This window comes from Mastigoproctus giganteus, chromosome 11 (genome assembly GCF_048544385.1).
Source record: "Mastigoproctus giganteus isolate SK-2022 chromosome 11, ASM4854438v1, whole genome shotgun sequence".
NCBI lineage: Eukaryota > Metazoa > Arthropoda > Arachnida > Uropygi > Thelyphonidae > Mastigoproctus > Mastigoproctus giganteus.
Genome location: NC_143585.1, coordinates 125568188 through 125584128, shown reverse-complemented (window position 1 = coordinate 125584128; position 15941 = coordinate 125568188). Strand labels below are relative to the sequence as shown.

The window sequence follows — 15941 nt, the reverse complement described above, 5'->3', positions numbered from 1 at the left end:
TCTTAGCATCTTTTGCCAAGGATTTCTCGTAATCTGCCTTTGCCTGCCTAACCTCCTTTGTGACCTGATTACAGACTAGCTTATATCTGCCTTAGGCTTCTGAGTCGCTTGATAATTTATATGCATCCCATGCATTTTTCTTCTCTGTCACAAGTCTCATTAGTTCATTTGATAACCATTTAGGCCTAAACCTTGAACAATATTTCTTAATAGGTATGAAACTTTTAGTAGCATCCACGATTAATTCCTTGAATGCTTCCCACTTAGAATTTACTGTTGGTAACATCGTCAGTTTATCCCACTGTACAGAATTTAAAAACTTTCTGAGACCACTGTACTCACCTTTACGGAAGCAAAAACCCTTTCCTTTACCCCTGATGGTAATTATATCTTTAAGTAAATCCCACATCAGTACACTGTGATCACTGCCACCTAGTGGTTCCTTTATCTGCAAACTTTTAATACACGTATGATCACTGCTGATAACCAGATCAAGAGTATTACTCTCTCTGGTTGCCTCTCGAACATGCTGCTGCAGAAAACAATCATCCAATAAATCCACAAAAGTCTGACTAGTGTGTGAGTGACCAACTCACAAGTTTCAGTCAATATCTGGGAAGTTAAAATCCCCCATTATAAGACATTCTGATTTACTTGCCCACTCTATTTCTCTGTATAATTGTTCATTGTACTCATTCGAGTCATTAGGCCTATAACACACTCCTACTCTTATTTTTGCTTTTGCAGTGGTTATGTCACACCAAACTGACTCAACAGTGCACTGTTCATCTATATCAACTGGGTGCACTTCTTTTGATTTTCTGTTTTTCTTAATTAACAGCATAACACCTCCTCCCTTTCTATCCTGTCTATCCTTTCTGTACACATTGTACTCCCCAAATTCCAGTTCTGCATTCCTTATATCTGTGTGACACCACGTCTCTGCTATCCCAACAATATCCGCCTTTGATGTCTTGACCAACACTTCAAATTCATCAAATTTATTTACTATACTTCTAGCATTGGTATACATGCAAGCATACATATTCCTATTCCTAGTTACCCTAACACAGGGTAACTAGGAACTTAACCTACTCAGCATACGTCATCTGCGTATGCTGAGTAGGTTATCTTTAGGTGTGGTTCTGGTAGCAGTGTTTGTCGGGATTGTATATTGGTGGCAATTTTATTAAGGAATGGGTCTATGGCAATTGTTTAGAGTTGTCCAGAGAGTGGGCAGCCTTGTTTTATCCCTCTGGAATATGGAAAGTGGCAGGTGAGCTGGTTGTTCAGTTTCAGGCAGAATTTGGCTTCCTTGTATAGCAGATGGATTGTTCCAATGATGTAGGGTCCATATCCAAAAGGTTTCAAGGTTTGTAAAAGGTAGCTGTGTTCAACGCTGTCGAAAGCCTTTTCCTGGTCAAGGCTGATCAGTGCTAGGAATTATTTTTGGCTGTTTGCAGTGGAGAGGAAGTCTCGGATCAGATGTAGATTGTCGTCAATCGATCTTCCAGGTACTGAGTAGGCTTGTTGGTGATCGATGATATCAGGGAGAGTGGATTTTAATCTATTGGCGATGGCTTTGGAAATGATTTTACAGTCCATATTCATTAAGGAAATCGGGCGGCAGTTTTGTAGATTGGTGCGATCCCCTTTCTTGGGAATCAGTCGAACGAAAGAGGTGGTGACCGAACCTGATAGTCCATGGGACTGGGCTTCTTCAAGCATTCGAAAGAGTAGCACCACGAGTTGATCCCAAAACGTTTGGAAGAATTCAGAAGTCAGTCCGTCCAGACCTGGTGATTTATTTTTGGAAAGGGCTTTGCATGCTGCTGTTAGTTCTTGTAGGGTGATTTGTTTCTCCATACTGCATTGGGCCATATGGGAGATTTTTTTAAGTCCTGAAAAGATTTTCTCGCTTGCCTTTGTAGAGCTTTCTTGAGAAATGTAAATTTCTGTATAAAATCTTGTTACTTAAAAGATTTCCACTGGGTCTTCAGTGATGTTTCTGTCTTGCAGCTAAATGGCAGTGATGGTTGTTGCTTTGTGATGTCTGCGTTCTAATGAGAAAAAGTATTTGGTTGTGGCATCAGATAGATTTATGTGGGTGTATCTCGATCTGAGTAGGGTGCCAGAGTGTTCTAAGTGGATTTGTATGGCTTGTAGTGTTGACTGATGGGCCTGACTATCAGATGGGAGATTTTTCAGCCTTTGCTCAAGTTGATAGTGGTTATTACGCTTTTGTTGACTTTTCTGATGGCTATTGTTATATGTATCGCTATCTCCTTTACACAGTACCTCAAATAGCCCAATTAAAATCTGTTCCTGCCTTGTTTTGCCACAAGTGCTTACCTATTTTCCAACCCAAAAATTGATTATGTCAGTACAAAGCATTCTATAACTGTAGAGTGCATGCCCTTCAAAATTTGAGGTAACACATTGTACATTATTCACTCTTGCCACATATCTCTTTAATAAATTTATCTGACTTTAACTGGTGGCAGCATTTCATTTGTTGACCTAGCTTCCCTATTAACTCAGTCAATAATTAATTTAATTTAATTAATTATCTAGCCAATAATTAAATGTCAAGGAAAAAAAAACAAGGAAATATAACAACACTGACCAGACAGACAGATGAAATCATTCTAGCCAGTGATATCACTGGCTAGAATGATTTCATCTCTCTGGTCAGTGTTGTTATATTCTTGACTCTTGAGTAAGTTTAAAAGTCTTTGTTCATTAAATTTGATGTTAAATTACTATCCTTTTTATGTCTCAAGTTTCTGAATTTAACAAAAAACATTGGCCCTGGTTTAACCCGGGTCTTCACCTAACTTTCCTTCAATCCAGGCATGGCAGCCTAAACTCAAAGTTATTTACTCTGGGTTTAGCTGCGTCTCCTCTATGTAAATGTGGCTCAGAGGAGACAGTCCAACATGTGATCTTAGAATGTTGATAGTATGTAGACATTCGATTTGAACTTCAGACATTGACAGAAGTTTATGATGTAAATAACTTCAAGTTTTTAGAATGTAAGGAAAATTATCAGGCACTAGCTAACTTTGCTGACAAGGCTTTCCACAGATGGAAAGGACTTGCTGACTGAGAATAATTATGTAATAAGTGTACTACCACTGTATATATTGCCTTGGTATTAATCGGACCTCTGATGAGGAAATTTATTTGTATTTATTGCCGGATGGCAATATTAGCGTTTAGTATATATAAGTTGATGTGCCAGGTTCACTGTTGGGTGGGCAGTGTCCTGGGACTTCGGCCTCTAATAAGGTGCATAAATTGTAAATCTTAAATTGATAAATTGTAAATCTTAAATTCTATAAATTGTAAGATATATGTCTGACCTCATTGTAACCGAGCTGTTAGGTTCTAACTATCTGTATAGTTGTATAAGTTGTGAAGGTTAATGTAGAAATTGGTGCCTTCAACAAATTGTAATAACTGAGTTCCAAGTGTTATAGATATATAATATGGTCAAATGTGCGGCTATACTACATTGGTCTTAGGCAAGAGACTTATTGGTTGTAATCATTCCTGTGAAGTTGGTAGATCAAGATGTTTTGCTAAACCACAAATTGTAAATAATGTACAGTTACTCTTCAGCGGTGGATAGGGGAAACCCTGGAGCCCTCAGAAAATAAAAAAATATTTTGAAATACTTTGAATTAAAATATGTTATTTTTTCCTTTACATTTCCTTTAACATATACATTTAGTAATTTTGTTTTCCTTTAGCATTAAGATGCGAAAGAAATGAATTGCTTTCTTTGATGGATGCTAAAGAAGTACTTTCATATAAAAGAACTAACTCATTCTCTTCTGATGACAGCTGGCCTGAGGTTTCGTCAGTGGATGTAAGACATAAAACAATATTTTTATACTATGTTATGTGTTTTTCAGTTTTTAAATAACTTTTTATAGTGGTTGCTTTCTGTGTACTGTATATTTCAAAATGTGTCAACTTCTGTTATTTACCTTGAAAATTCATGCTCAATCATATTAGCATTTGTATTAATGGTGACAAATAAAAAAAAAAAAAAAAAACACTTCCCAAATTAACTGTCCATCTCTCTCTAAGAATTTGCGTAGTTCTTCCTTAAAATTATATGGGAGTTTGTGCCAATGATCAACTATCCCCTGACTAAAGGCAAATTTTAATGTACCACTCCTTCCTCAATTTAAATTTATATTTGCTATATAATCGCCCCCTACAGTCTTTTTTCGCATCTTGTATAGTGCATATTACAGTAAGTTCTGCATTAAGAACTACATTACTATTAGGACATAGTGTTGTCATTAACTTAGCATTACTAGTAATGAACATATACTGTACATGTTCCTTAACATGTGTCGGTTTCACATCTTCCGACAGGATCTACATCAGCTATTGATGTCTCTCTGTGCACAGCAACCATGTATCCTCTATTTGGATGGACTATTCACAGCAATCCGCTGGGCAGTGATCATTATCCTGTGATATGTCGCATTAACACAAGCATTCCCCACCTTTCTTATCGGATCCCCAAATGGAACTTTTCCAAAGCTGAATGGGATGTGTACAAGCAGCTAGCAATACTAGAAGAAAACCAGATCCAACAAACACCCATAAACCTGGCAGTAGAATACATATCTAATCAAATACTGCAGGCAGCAGACAAAGCAATTTCGAAACAATCCACAAAAATATCGGCCAACTCAAAAGTGTGGTGGAATGATGAATGTAGTGCAGCTAAAAAACAGAAGAACAAAGCACGGAATATCTTCAGGAAGTTTCCAACAACAGAAAACCTCATCCGCTTTAAACAGGCAAGAGCAAAGGCAAAACGAGTCAGGCAGACTAGCAGAAGGGAAGCATGGAGACGCTTCGCGTCCACAATCACAAGCACGACAAAAACTCAAACAATATGGGCAAAAATACATCGGATGTACGCAAAACACCCACGTGTCAACTGTCCCATGCTCACTGTCAATGGCCATGATATCACAAAACCTGAGGAGATTGCAAACACCCTGGGTAGAGCTTTCATGAATATATCAGCTGCGACATCATATTCGCAATATTTTCAGGCACACAAAGCACAAGCTGAAAAAAACCGTATCAATTTTGAAACAGCATCATTTTCTGCTTACAATCTCCCTTTCACAATGTCAGAGTTGCATCATGCTCTATCATCTACTAAACTCAGTGCAGCAGGGCCAGATGGAATCCACTACATCATGATAGCAAAACTCACCGAACCGGCTCTCAAGACTCTGTTACTCCTCTACAACAGAATATTCAAAGAAAACACATTCCCCGACAAATGGCATCATGCGTTCATTCTGGCTTTTCCAAAACCAGGCAAAGACCCTACAAATCCGCAACATTATCGACCCACTCCACTCACTAGCTGTATGAGCAAGGTCATGGAAAAAATGGTAAATGCCCGACTAACCTGGTTTCTAGCTCAAAATGATCTCCTAAATCCTGTGCAATGTGGTTTCCGGGAAGGTAGATCCACTTTTGACCTTTTGGTCAAGACAGAAATAAACATTCGTGATGCTTTCGTCCGAAAAGAACATCTTGCAATGGTCTTCTTTGACATCGAAAAAGCTTTTGACACTTCTTGGAGATATGGTATTATGCGAACCCTATACGATCTGGGATTTCGCGGACACCTACCACAGTTTATCAGAAACTTCCTGCATTGCTGCTCATTTCAAGTTAAAGTTCACAACCACTTATCTTCAAAATTCATCCAGGAAGAAGGAATACCACAAGGGTCAGTGCTAAGTGCCACTCTCTTTAGTATAATAATGAATTCAATAACACACGACCTACCACAAACAATATCCACTACCCTGTACGCTGATGACTTCAGTATCGCCTGCCATTCGCCTAACATGCGAATGATAGAAAGGCAGTTGCAATGTGCCATCAACAAAATAGCTAAATGGTCCCAAAACAATGGATTTCGTCTCTCACACCAAAAAACAGTTGGGATACACTTCTGTAGGAAGCGTAACCTACACCAACATCCGGAACTTAGACTAGAAAATCAAGTCATACCAGCGGTCCCTAGTGTCCGCTTTCTGGGTGTGATATTCGACCAAAAACTCACTTTCCTTGATCATATTAAAACGCTACGGACTAACTGTCTTAAAAAGCTTAACATTTTAAGAGTTCTATCTGGCACAACGTGGGGAGCTGACCGTTACACGCTGCTACATCTCTACCGTGCACTAATAAGGTCTTGTCTGGATTATGGTTCTGTTGTATATAGCTCTGCTAGACCAAGTGCATTACGTTGGCTTGCTCCTGTACACCACAGTGCTCTTCATCTTGCACTGGGGGCGTACCGTACATCACCGGTTCAGAGCCTATATACCGAAGCGCATGAAACACCCTTACAGCTACGGAGACAAATGCTTTTATTAAATTATGCCGCAAAACTCAAAGGACATCCAAACCACCCCACTTGGAACGGTGTTTTCTATCCTAAATGGGAAAACCTTTATAGAGCTTACCCATCTATAAACCCACCAACCAGGATACGTCTTCGCTCACTACAAGCTGACTGGCAAATTGACCTGAGTAAGATACAGCCTACTGCCTCTCATGCAGTCCCGCCATGGATGTATCATATACCGCCGTGTGACTTTTCATTCACAGCCTGGGGAAAACACACCATGTCCCAACAGAACTTGCTACAAATACTTGCCACACTGAGAACCCAGCATGGCCAGTACACACCGATCTATACAGATGGATCTAAAACTGAAAAGCATGTTGGTGCAGCAGCAGTATTTCCTAACATCACTTTGTCCAAAAAACTCCCTACTGAATGTAGCAGCTATACTGCAGAACTCTGTGCCATCCACATAGCATTAAACTACACACTCTTAAGAACTAGACTGCACAGCATTATTTATACCGACTCCATTAGTGCTATCCAAGCTATACAACACAATACAAAAAATGATAACCCCTTACTTAGACAGATCTGGAATACTCTGACTAAATTAAACCAGAAGAAACAACAAGTTCTGTTATGTTGGATCCCTGGTCACGCTGGCATTTCTGGAAACGAACAGGCTGACCTAGCTGCCAAAACTGCTACCGATCCTATAGACCAATCCTTCACTACACCTACATCTGACTATAAGTACATTATAAATAAACGATGCCTTGAACAATGGCAACATATCTGGCAGAATCAAGCCAACAATAAGCTACTTTGCATAAAAAAAGATCTAAACCCATGGAGATCTAGTATACGCGAGAACCGACAAGAAGAAGTCGTATTAGCCCGATTAAGGATAGGCCACACACACCTGACACATCTTTATTGCTTGCAGCCACTGACCCGCCACTGACCCACCACTGTGTACAAACTGCAACACTCAGCTCACTGTCCACCATCTACTTATTGATTGTCCCAAGTACAGTACTGAGCGACAAGCTATGCTTATCTCATTTCCCACGATGAACACCTCTCTCAGTATTTCTGACTTACTAGCAGACACACCACATGTGACCAAAATTTTTGATTTCCTCAAACAGATAAAACTATACAACACGATATAAATTTTTGAATATCATCTATACAGATAGAACTATGTATCTTAATATCACCATAGTTAGGCCCATTATGGCCTTTGCTGCCCTTGCGCCTTAAAGCCCCTAAAACAAACAAAAAAATGTGTCGGTTTTCTGTATTAACTTCTAGTGATTTTTTCCCCCTCCTGAACCCAATATAGCATTGACCTACCTCTTCACATAGTTTGAACTTCAGACTTCCATCTTCACGAGACTTCAGACTTCCATCTGAAGTCTCGTGTTAACAACATACTTCACACTTGTACCCCCAACACCCAACTGAACAGTTTTCATTCATCTCTAAAAACATACTTTGTTTATGTTGAATTCTTGGTGTTTTGTGTCAGGTGTTTCTCAGGTGGAACTGCAATGTCACTCTTGATTACGATAGCAATATAAAGGCAGTGTGAAATCCTGAATATCCTCAAGTCACACTGAGGATGGAAATTTGTAACTCTTTCTGAAATTATCATTGATAATTAAATTATTGCTTTTTTTTTTTTTTTAGTTGTGTAGGTTGTAATTTGTGTTCCTTACTAATAATAATGCTTTATGAACTTTTTAATTTAATTATGTCTGTTTTTTATGTCTGTTAATAAAATGACATAAAAAGTACATTGTCATTTTATTACACCACACACAGTGAACTATAAAGCAAGAACCGTAAAAAAAGGGATAAGCATGTACTGTACTTTTTTTTATGGGTCATCCAATAACAAAAACTTTTAGCATTAGCAGAGGCATGTGATACAAGAAAGCAAGCTTATATAGCATCAGCCAAAAAAAAAAAAAAAACTTAGAGGCAGAGGTGACAATATAATATTGCTTTTATGTTATCAGTGTATGTGATTGGCTTTGTATGTAACAAGCCAAACCATTCCTTGTTGCCTGTTTAGCCTTATACCCCAAATGTTTAGTATTGTAAACGATGCCTCAATACAGAATTGCATACATTATTAGAAATTGACAGTCTCAAAATGTAAACCCAGAAATATATTTCACAGCAAATTCTATGAACTGTTTTTATCTGAAGAACAACAGATTCTTGGATTTTTAAGAGTTACTCTTTTATGTAGGTGTCACATATCAAAAACTTGCAGGCAGAGGTGGCAACATAATATTGCTCTTATTGATGCTATATGTGTACCTTGTTGGCTCTACTTACAGTATGTGAATAAGCCAAGGCACACCCCTGTTGCCTGTTTAGTATTGTAAACGATGTTCAATATGGGAGTGCCCTTAGTATAAGAAATCGACAATCCCAAATTGTAAATTCAGGAACCTACCTACAAATTCCATTAACTGTTTTTATTTGAAGAACAACAAATTCTTGGGTTTTAAAAGATGAGCAACAATATATATTTGTATAAAATGTATATGTTTAATAAATTAAACATATACATTATTCATATTAATTCAGGTATAAGATTTTAAATATTTTGGATCATTTTGTGTGTTATAGGTTAACTTTATGTCAAAACACATACACTCACGTGCATGCGTGCACACATTTAAACCTCGGTGCCTCCGTAGCCAGGTGGGAAGGAGCAGCAGCGCGTAGCACACGCTTCTTGATTAGACCGGGGTTCGAGCCCGTCACCACCAAATACGGAGGATGCGGAAAGGTCGGGGAATGACCACCGCATATCCCAGAGCAATATGGCCTTAGTTGCTAATGCTCCTAAAAACCAAATAACTAACTAACAGTCAAACCTCCTAAATTGAGCACCACCTATTTTTAATGCTGCTGCTGTGTTTAGAAAAATGGACAAATCTGACAAACAGACAAAACATCAACAAATTTAACCTACAGATTTTCCAAAGCAGGCATCAATAATAAATAATGAATTATTTAATTGCAGGGTTTTAGATATGTACACAAAGCATTAGACGGAGGTAATAGCAACTGACTGGGTGCTAGGATATTTGCTGATGTTCTCAAGGTAGCATTAGGTAGATCAGAAAATTGCTAGTTTCAAGGGATGCACAGAAACAGATTAACAGTAGCCAGAAGCAGAAGTGAAATCGATTCTTGCACTGCTTATTTTGAGACATGCAGTAACCTGGAAAACTGGGTGTCAGGAATTATAAGGCCAGCTGAGGATCCGCATGGGATAAGCAAATAATGGGCTACGTTACTGTTATTAAGAGCAAAAACAGGTGTATATACGCTAATGCTAGTGCACTGAGTGGACAGAAATCATGGGATACCAACCTTGTAATGGATAGTCCCACCTTTGATGCTCCACAGGGTTCATGTCCGTTGAACAGGGAGGCAATTCCGTGGTGGTAAAATCTGCGGAATGCTCTTAGAACTATGTTCTAGTCACCACGGTTCTGTGGGGAGGCGCATTGTCTTACTGGAATAGTCTATTGCCCTGTGGGTGCACAATGACCATGAAGGGATGCAGATGGTCCGCAAGGATGGACATGTAACCTGAACCGTTAAGAGATGTGTCTAGACGTACCAGAGGTCCCAATGTGTGCAGGTTGAACGTGCCCCAGACCATTACTGTTCATCCACCTGCCCGAACAGTTCCTGTTGACATGACGGGTGCTTAGATTTGTGCAATTTCCATCGGATACGTACCCTCCTGTCTACTGGAAATAACTGGAAATGGGACTCATTGGACCAGGAGACCCGTCTCCAGTCATCCAAGGTCATTGCTGATGTTCTTTCGCCCAGTTGAGGCATAGAGTCCTGTGTCATGGTGTTAGCAATGGGAGTCCTATTGCGGCTAATGATCGCCTGATGGGTTTGGTGGAAATGATTCTGGCACCTCCCTCGTTGAAGTCAGTGGTGATTTGTGTCAATCTCCGGTTGGCTGAAACAATGCTAGACAGATGTCGACGGCCATATTCACCCACCACCTTTTTCCACCTACAGCACTGTCCACGATGAGATGCTATTTCGAAAATGGCGTATTTCCGTACACTCTTGATACTGTTGAACGGGGATAGTGGAATTTATGTAACACCTCCGTGATAGAGTGGCCCATGCGTCGGCACCCACTATCATCCCTTTTTCAAAGTCTGTTAACTCACAACGTTTATTCATATTGACATCGAATTACCATCTATGTGAATGCAGCGTACCTATACAGTATATCTGCCAAGCAGTGGGTTCATCCACTAGCGAGAGGGGTGACAGCATTGTGTGGCCCAGGAACCAGGTATCCCATGAATTCTGGCCTTTCAGTGTAGTATAATAAACAAATTTGATCAATTGGGAGTATTGATTAAATCATCCAATTTGGATGTTGTAGGGATATCAGAAACATGGTGCCACTTAGACATGGGGAATTTGAATACAGTAGGTACAGTGTGCATAAAAAAAAAAAAAAACTGTAATATTAGGGTTATCACACAACAATGTTATCCAATCATGTGTGTTATGTCCATAAATTTTGTGTCCTCTGGTCAAAAGGAAAAAAAAAAAAAATCAAAAACTCCTCATGTCATTAACAGGATTTGAGCCGAAGACTTTTCTACCTGGTGTGGGAGGATGGTGATTATAACCATTGTGCTACCAGTGAGGGTACAGAAAGGACAGACATCAGTACAGGAGGGGAAGAGTTGTGTGCTCTTGGTTTAGAAGGATATAGATTCTAAGGCAATGCATCCAGTTGATAGCTAGTGTAATGTTGAGTTTGCATGGTATTAAATAAGAACTGGGAAAAGAAAAATGAGAATATGCATCTGTTATAGCCCAAATGATTCTGATAAGTATAATGAACAACTACACAGACAAATAGAATGAGCCAGTAAATCAGAATGTCTAATAATGGGGAACTTAAAAATATTAACTGGAACTTGTGGGTTAGTCACTCATGCAGAAGCAGAAATTTTCTAGATTTATTGGATGATGATTTTCTACACCAGCATTACAAAGATGTGATATGAGAAAGCAAAATTCTTGATATGATTATCAGCAGTGACTCTTCATGCATTTAAAATTTCTAGATAGGGGAACCACTAGGTGGTAGTGATCATATTCTGTTGATGTGGGATTTTTTAAAATATATAACTATCGTCAAGGGTAAAGGGAAGGGATTTTGGTTTTGTAAAGATGACTACATATAGTTACATATGGTTACATATAGTTTTTAAATTCTTTTCAATGAGACCAACTAATGATGTTACCAACTGTAAATTTCTAAATGTCCAGAGAATTAATTGTACAACATATTGAGCTTTTTTACACACTAAGAGATGCTGTTTGAGGTTTAGACCTAAATGTTTTTCAGATGAATTTATGAGGTTAGTGACATTGAAGAAAGAGATATGGGATGATTAAAAATTATCAGAGAACACAGACTCCTTACAGTAAATATAAACTGATCTGCAATGAAATCACCAAGAGGGTTAAACAAACTAAGATAGATTATGAGAAGTCTTAGGCTGAGAATGAAAATGCAGAGAAAAATAACAAAGAATTCTTTGCTTATGTTAACTAAAAGGAAAGAGATAAACTACATTGGCACACTAGATACAAATGACATAACTATTGATGATTCTATTCAGTTTTCAGACAACTGAATAGTCTTTGTCACACATCTACATTCATGCATGAAAGTTTTAGGGATGTGGATACAAGAAGTATACAGTTATAACATGGGAGGTAAATGATTTTGTGATAACTGAGAAGAAAGTGGAAGAGAAGTTGTGTAGGCTAAAAGTTATTAAGGCATCCAGGGTTGACAGAATATGCCCAATTATATTAAATAAGCAGCAGAAGAGGTGAACATTCCCTATTCACAAAGGCACAGCGTAACCTTAGTATGCATTAATAAGCAAAATGATGCATGGAAGTAAGCTTATGCAGGATTAGCAAAAAAAAAAACTACCCACTTAAATTTCTCTTTCCTCCTTTAAATTTATTGAAACTATCCACAACACCAGGTGGAAGTTTGCTTTTACAATAGTTACCTCTGGCTGCATTGAGTTCTGCAATTTGCAGAACTGAAATCTTTCTCAGTGAGAGTATCTTTTTGCATCTTTCGTTAATCATGTTTTTCTTCTCTGTACCCACTGCAACAGAGCTATGTCCTTTCTAAAATGTGGCTTCCAAACCCATATGCTGTACTTTAAATGCAGCCTTATACAACAGAATAACAGTGAGGTTCTGTCAGTGATATACAGGAATTTTGCCAGCAGGGACCTGATTTTCCTTGCTGGCAAAATCAGCAGGGAATATCACGGAGTTCTATGGTGGATGATGAAAAGAGGTAGCAGTATTTAAAGGCAAAGGAATGGGTTATAATTTTAGGAAAGGAAATTACAATGGCTTAAGGTGCTACATGGCTTCTGTTAACTGGGTAGATATCTCACAGAGAGCGAATACAATTGAATTATGGTATACCTTTAAAACAATCACAGAAGACTTCAATGTGTATATATCATTAAAAAAATACTCCATAAAGAGGATTCCAAGTTTGATGAATAATGAAGTTACAGATCAATGAAAAGTATTGAAGCCTATAACAGCTAACAATTTTATCTAAACCATGATGGTAAAATGAAACTACTTTATGAATAAAGTAGTTTCATTTCACCGTCATGGTTTTAAGTTATATCATTGTCGAGATTTAGTCTTATACTTTAATGAATTTGACACAATGTCTTTTATCACTGAGTTTTGTGGGGGTTTGATCAGTGGTGAGCTGTGAATTTTTTAATGCAGTTTTACTGACTTTTTGATGTGAAACATCTTTAGGGGTACCTACCAAGTAAATCTGATCAGTCACGGAAGTGACATAATCCGTGTTGTCCGCCAGAGGCACTTCCCACACTCACACCACTAGTCTATGCCAAGCACCGACTAGTAGTGTAATTAGAGTGCATGATGCATTTTTCATGACCGATACGATATCTCAAGTTCTAACTTTTTAGAATTTTTGAATAGTATGACATCATGATCATACTTCCTGCAGTTACTACTGCAGTAAGTATGATTATAACTATACAAGTATTTGTCATGTGGCTGCAACAATACAAATATTTGTCAACAATTTCTCTTTTTGTCATGCATTTTCACTACATTCCATTGTTGGGTGCCCCCAGCAGCTGCGTATGTTGTTTCTACTACAAGATCGGGTACCTCAATAGATGCTGTTTTCCAGAGACATTTAGATATGTTGCAATCATAAGTATATGTCTCTTACTTTAGTTATTATGATCACTACCACTGGTGGTAGTTCCAGAGTAAGTCTCAATTCTCTGATCAAGAAGCTTCGAGACTCTACCCACTTACTTTTCATGCCCTGAAGCATCCAGTGACAGGATCCAGGACTTCTCCATATTAATCCTTAAACCTCTTTTGTTACAGAAAGCAGAAGTCCACTCCAAAAGGCATTGAAGTTCTGCAGCCAGAATGAAGTCATCAGTGATTGCGATTGAATTGATCCTGGAAAATCCAAGAGCAAACCCAATATGCTCTGGTAGATCTGAAAATAGGCATCTAATACCAGGTTAAAAAGCAAAGGTGGCAAAAGGTCACCCTGTTTCACCCCATTAGTGGGGTAAAGACCTCACACTGACTAGAAAACCTCATACTGGTAGATTAATGATTGTTGAAACAACATAACATACTCTATGAAGGACTTTGGAAGTTTTCTCTTCAATGCGTTAACTATTGCAGTATATAATACCTGTCGAAGATCTTCTGAATATCTGTTGAAGCCAAATGTAGAATTTTCCTTTTTGCTTTAGATGTATCCAAGATAGTCTGCAGTAGGAAGACATTCTCTGCAACACCGTCTGCTGGAAGGAAAGTCCGTTGCTGAAAGTCTAACTTGATAATAGTCATCCTTTTGACAAGGATCTTGTGGTAGGTGCATAACAGCACTTGCGCACTATGGTCATAGATGCCGATGCACCAAAAAAATCCTCAATCAAACATGATAGGATGGAAGCCTGTAGGGTTTCTGGAGTCTGCCTTCTTTGAGATGGTATAGGTGCTGTGAAATATGCTGATGTAGAAAACACTCGTCCAGTAAATCCACAAAATAGTGTTACTGTGTGAGTTACCAATCCACAAGTTCCAGTCAGTATCTGGAAAGTTAAAATCACCCATTGTAAGACATTCTGATTTACTGGCTTACTATTTTTCTGTGTAGTTGTTTGCCATATTCATCACAGTTATTAGATCAATAACACACTCCTACTCTCATTTGTTTTTCCTTGTGCTTATGTCACACCAAACTGATTCAATATTGCACTGGCTGCTCATGTCAATTGAATGCATTGCCTTAGAATTAATACAATTCTTAACTAAGAGAATACCCCCCCCCATTCTGGCTGTCATTTCTGTATACAGTATGATCCCCATATCCGCGAGGGATACGTTCCAAGACCGTATAACGTGATTTTCTTGTACATACATATGTATAATAAAGTTTAATTGATAAATTAAACACACACAGTAAGACATTACCAACATTAAATACAGTAATAATAGTACAGCAGACTCTCGATTTACTGGGATTGGATTAACTGGGACATTTCAAGACGCCAAATTAAAAAAAAAAAAAAAAACCCCAAATCAACCAGAAGTCATAAAATTTAAGTAATAACTAGAATAGGTATAAACAGATATTTTGCAAGCTGTAAATAAGCAACAAGAACCAGCGTTATTAGTCGTCATTGGGAAATTAGTCTACCTATTATCTTGCAACCCCTTCTGTGTTCACACTAGGGCTTGCATAAAACCGAGAAATTTCAGAACCGAGTTTAACTGAAGTTTACTCTTACAACCGGTTTTATAACCGATTTTCTCAGACTTAGGGAAAATAAAAGCTTATAACACAGGTATTTATTTTATCTTGGGTAGATTGTACAAATCGTAATCAAATCTTTTAAACAAAATCTATCACCTCTTATAGTAAAAAAAAAATAAAAAAAATTAAAATGCTCCAAAAAAAGTAACCAGCTTGAGATTATACAAAATTACAAATTGTATTCAAATCCTTTGAATAAAAACTATCTTCTCGTATAGTAAACAAAAAAATAATAAGCCCTATAATAATAAATAAATAAAAATAATGTGAAAAAAACAGCTTGGGAAATTACTTTACTATTTATTGCTCAGCTTTTTTCTGAAAATGATCCTTTAAAAAACACAGTATATTAAGCATTTTTCCTGATAGACTTGACCTTATTTTTGTGTTAAAGAGACCAGTGATAGAAAACACTCTCTCAGATTGGACACTTGTTGGTTTAATGGTCAGCAGTGCTCTATAAACTTTCTCCAGCTTTTCACTTCTACTGCTAGTTGCCTCCAAAATTTTAAATTATTTGCTGATTTCCAATTCACAAGGATATTTTGAAGGCTCTTCAGTTAA

At 37.9% G+C, this 15941-nt stretch overlaps 1 protein-coding gene across 1 annotated transcript in view; it reads left to right on the top strand.

Moving 5' to 3' along the window:
- Positions 1 to 15941, top strand: part of LOC150078417 (coiled-coil domain-containing protein 125-like) — a 253546-nt gene that overhangs the window by 123327 nt on the left and 114278 nt on the right. The window contains exon 6 of the mRNA XM_090385396.1: positions 3756 to 3874. Coding sequence (XP_090241522.1) covers positions 3756 to 3874 — 119 coding nt within the window. The remainder of the gene's footprint in view (positions 1 to 3755; positions 3875 to 15941) is intronic.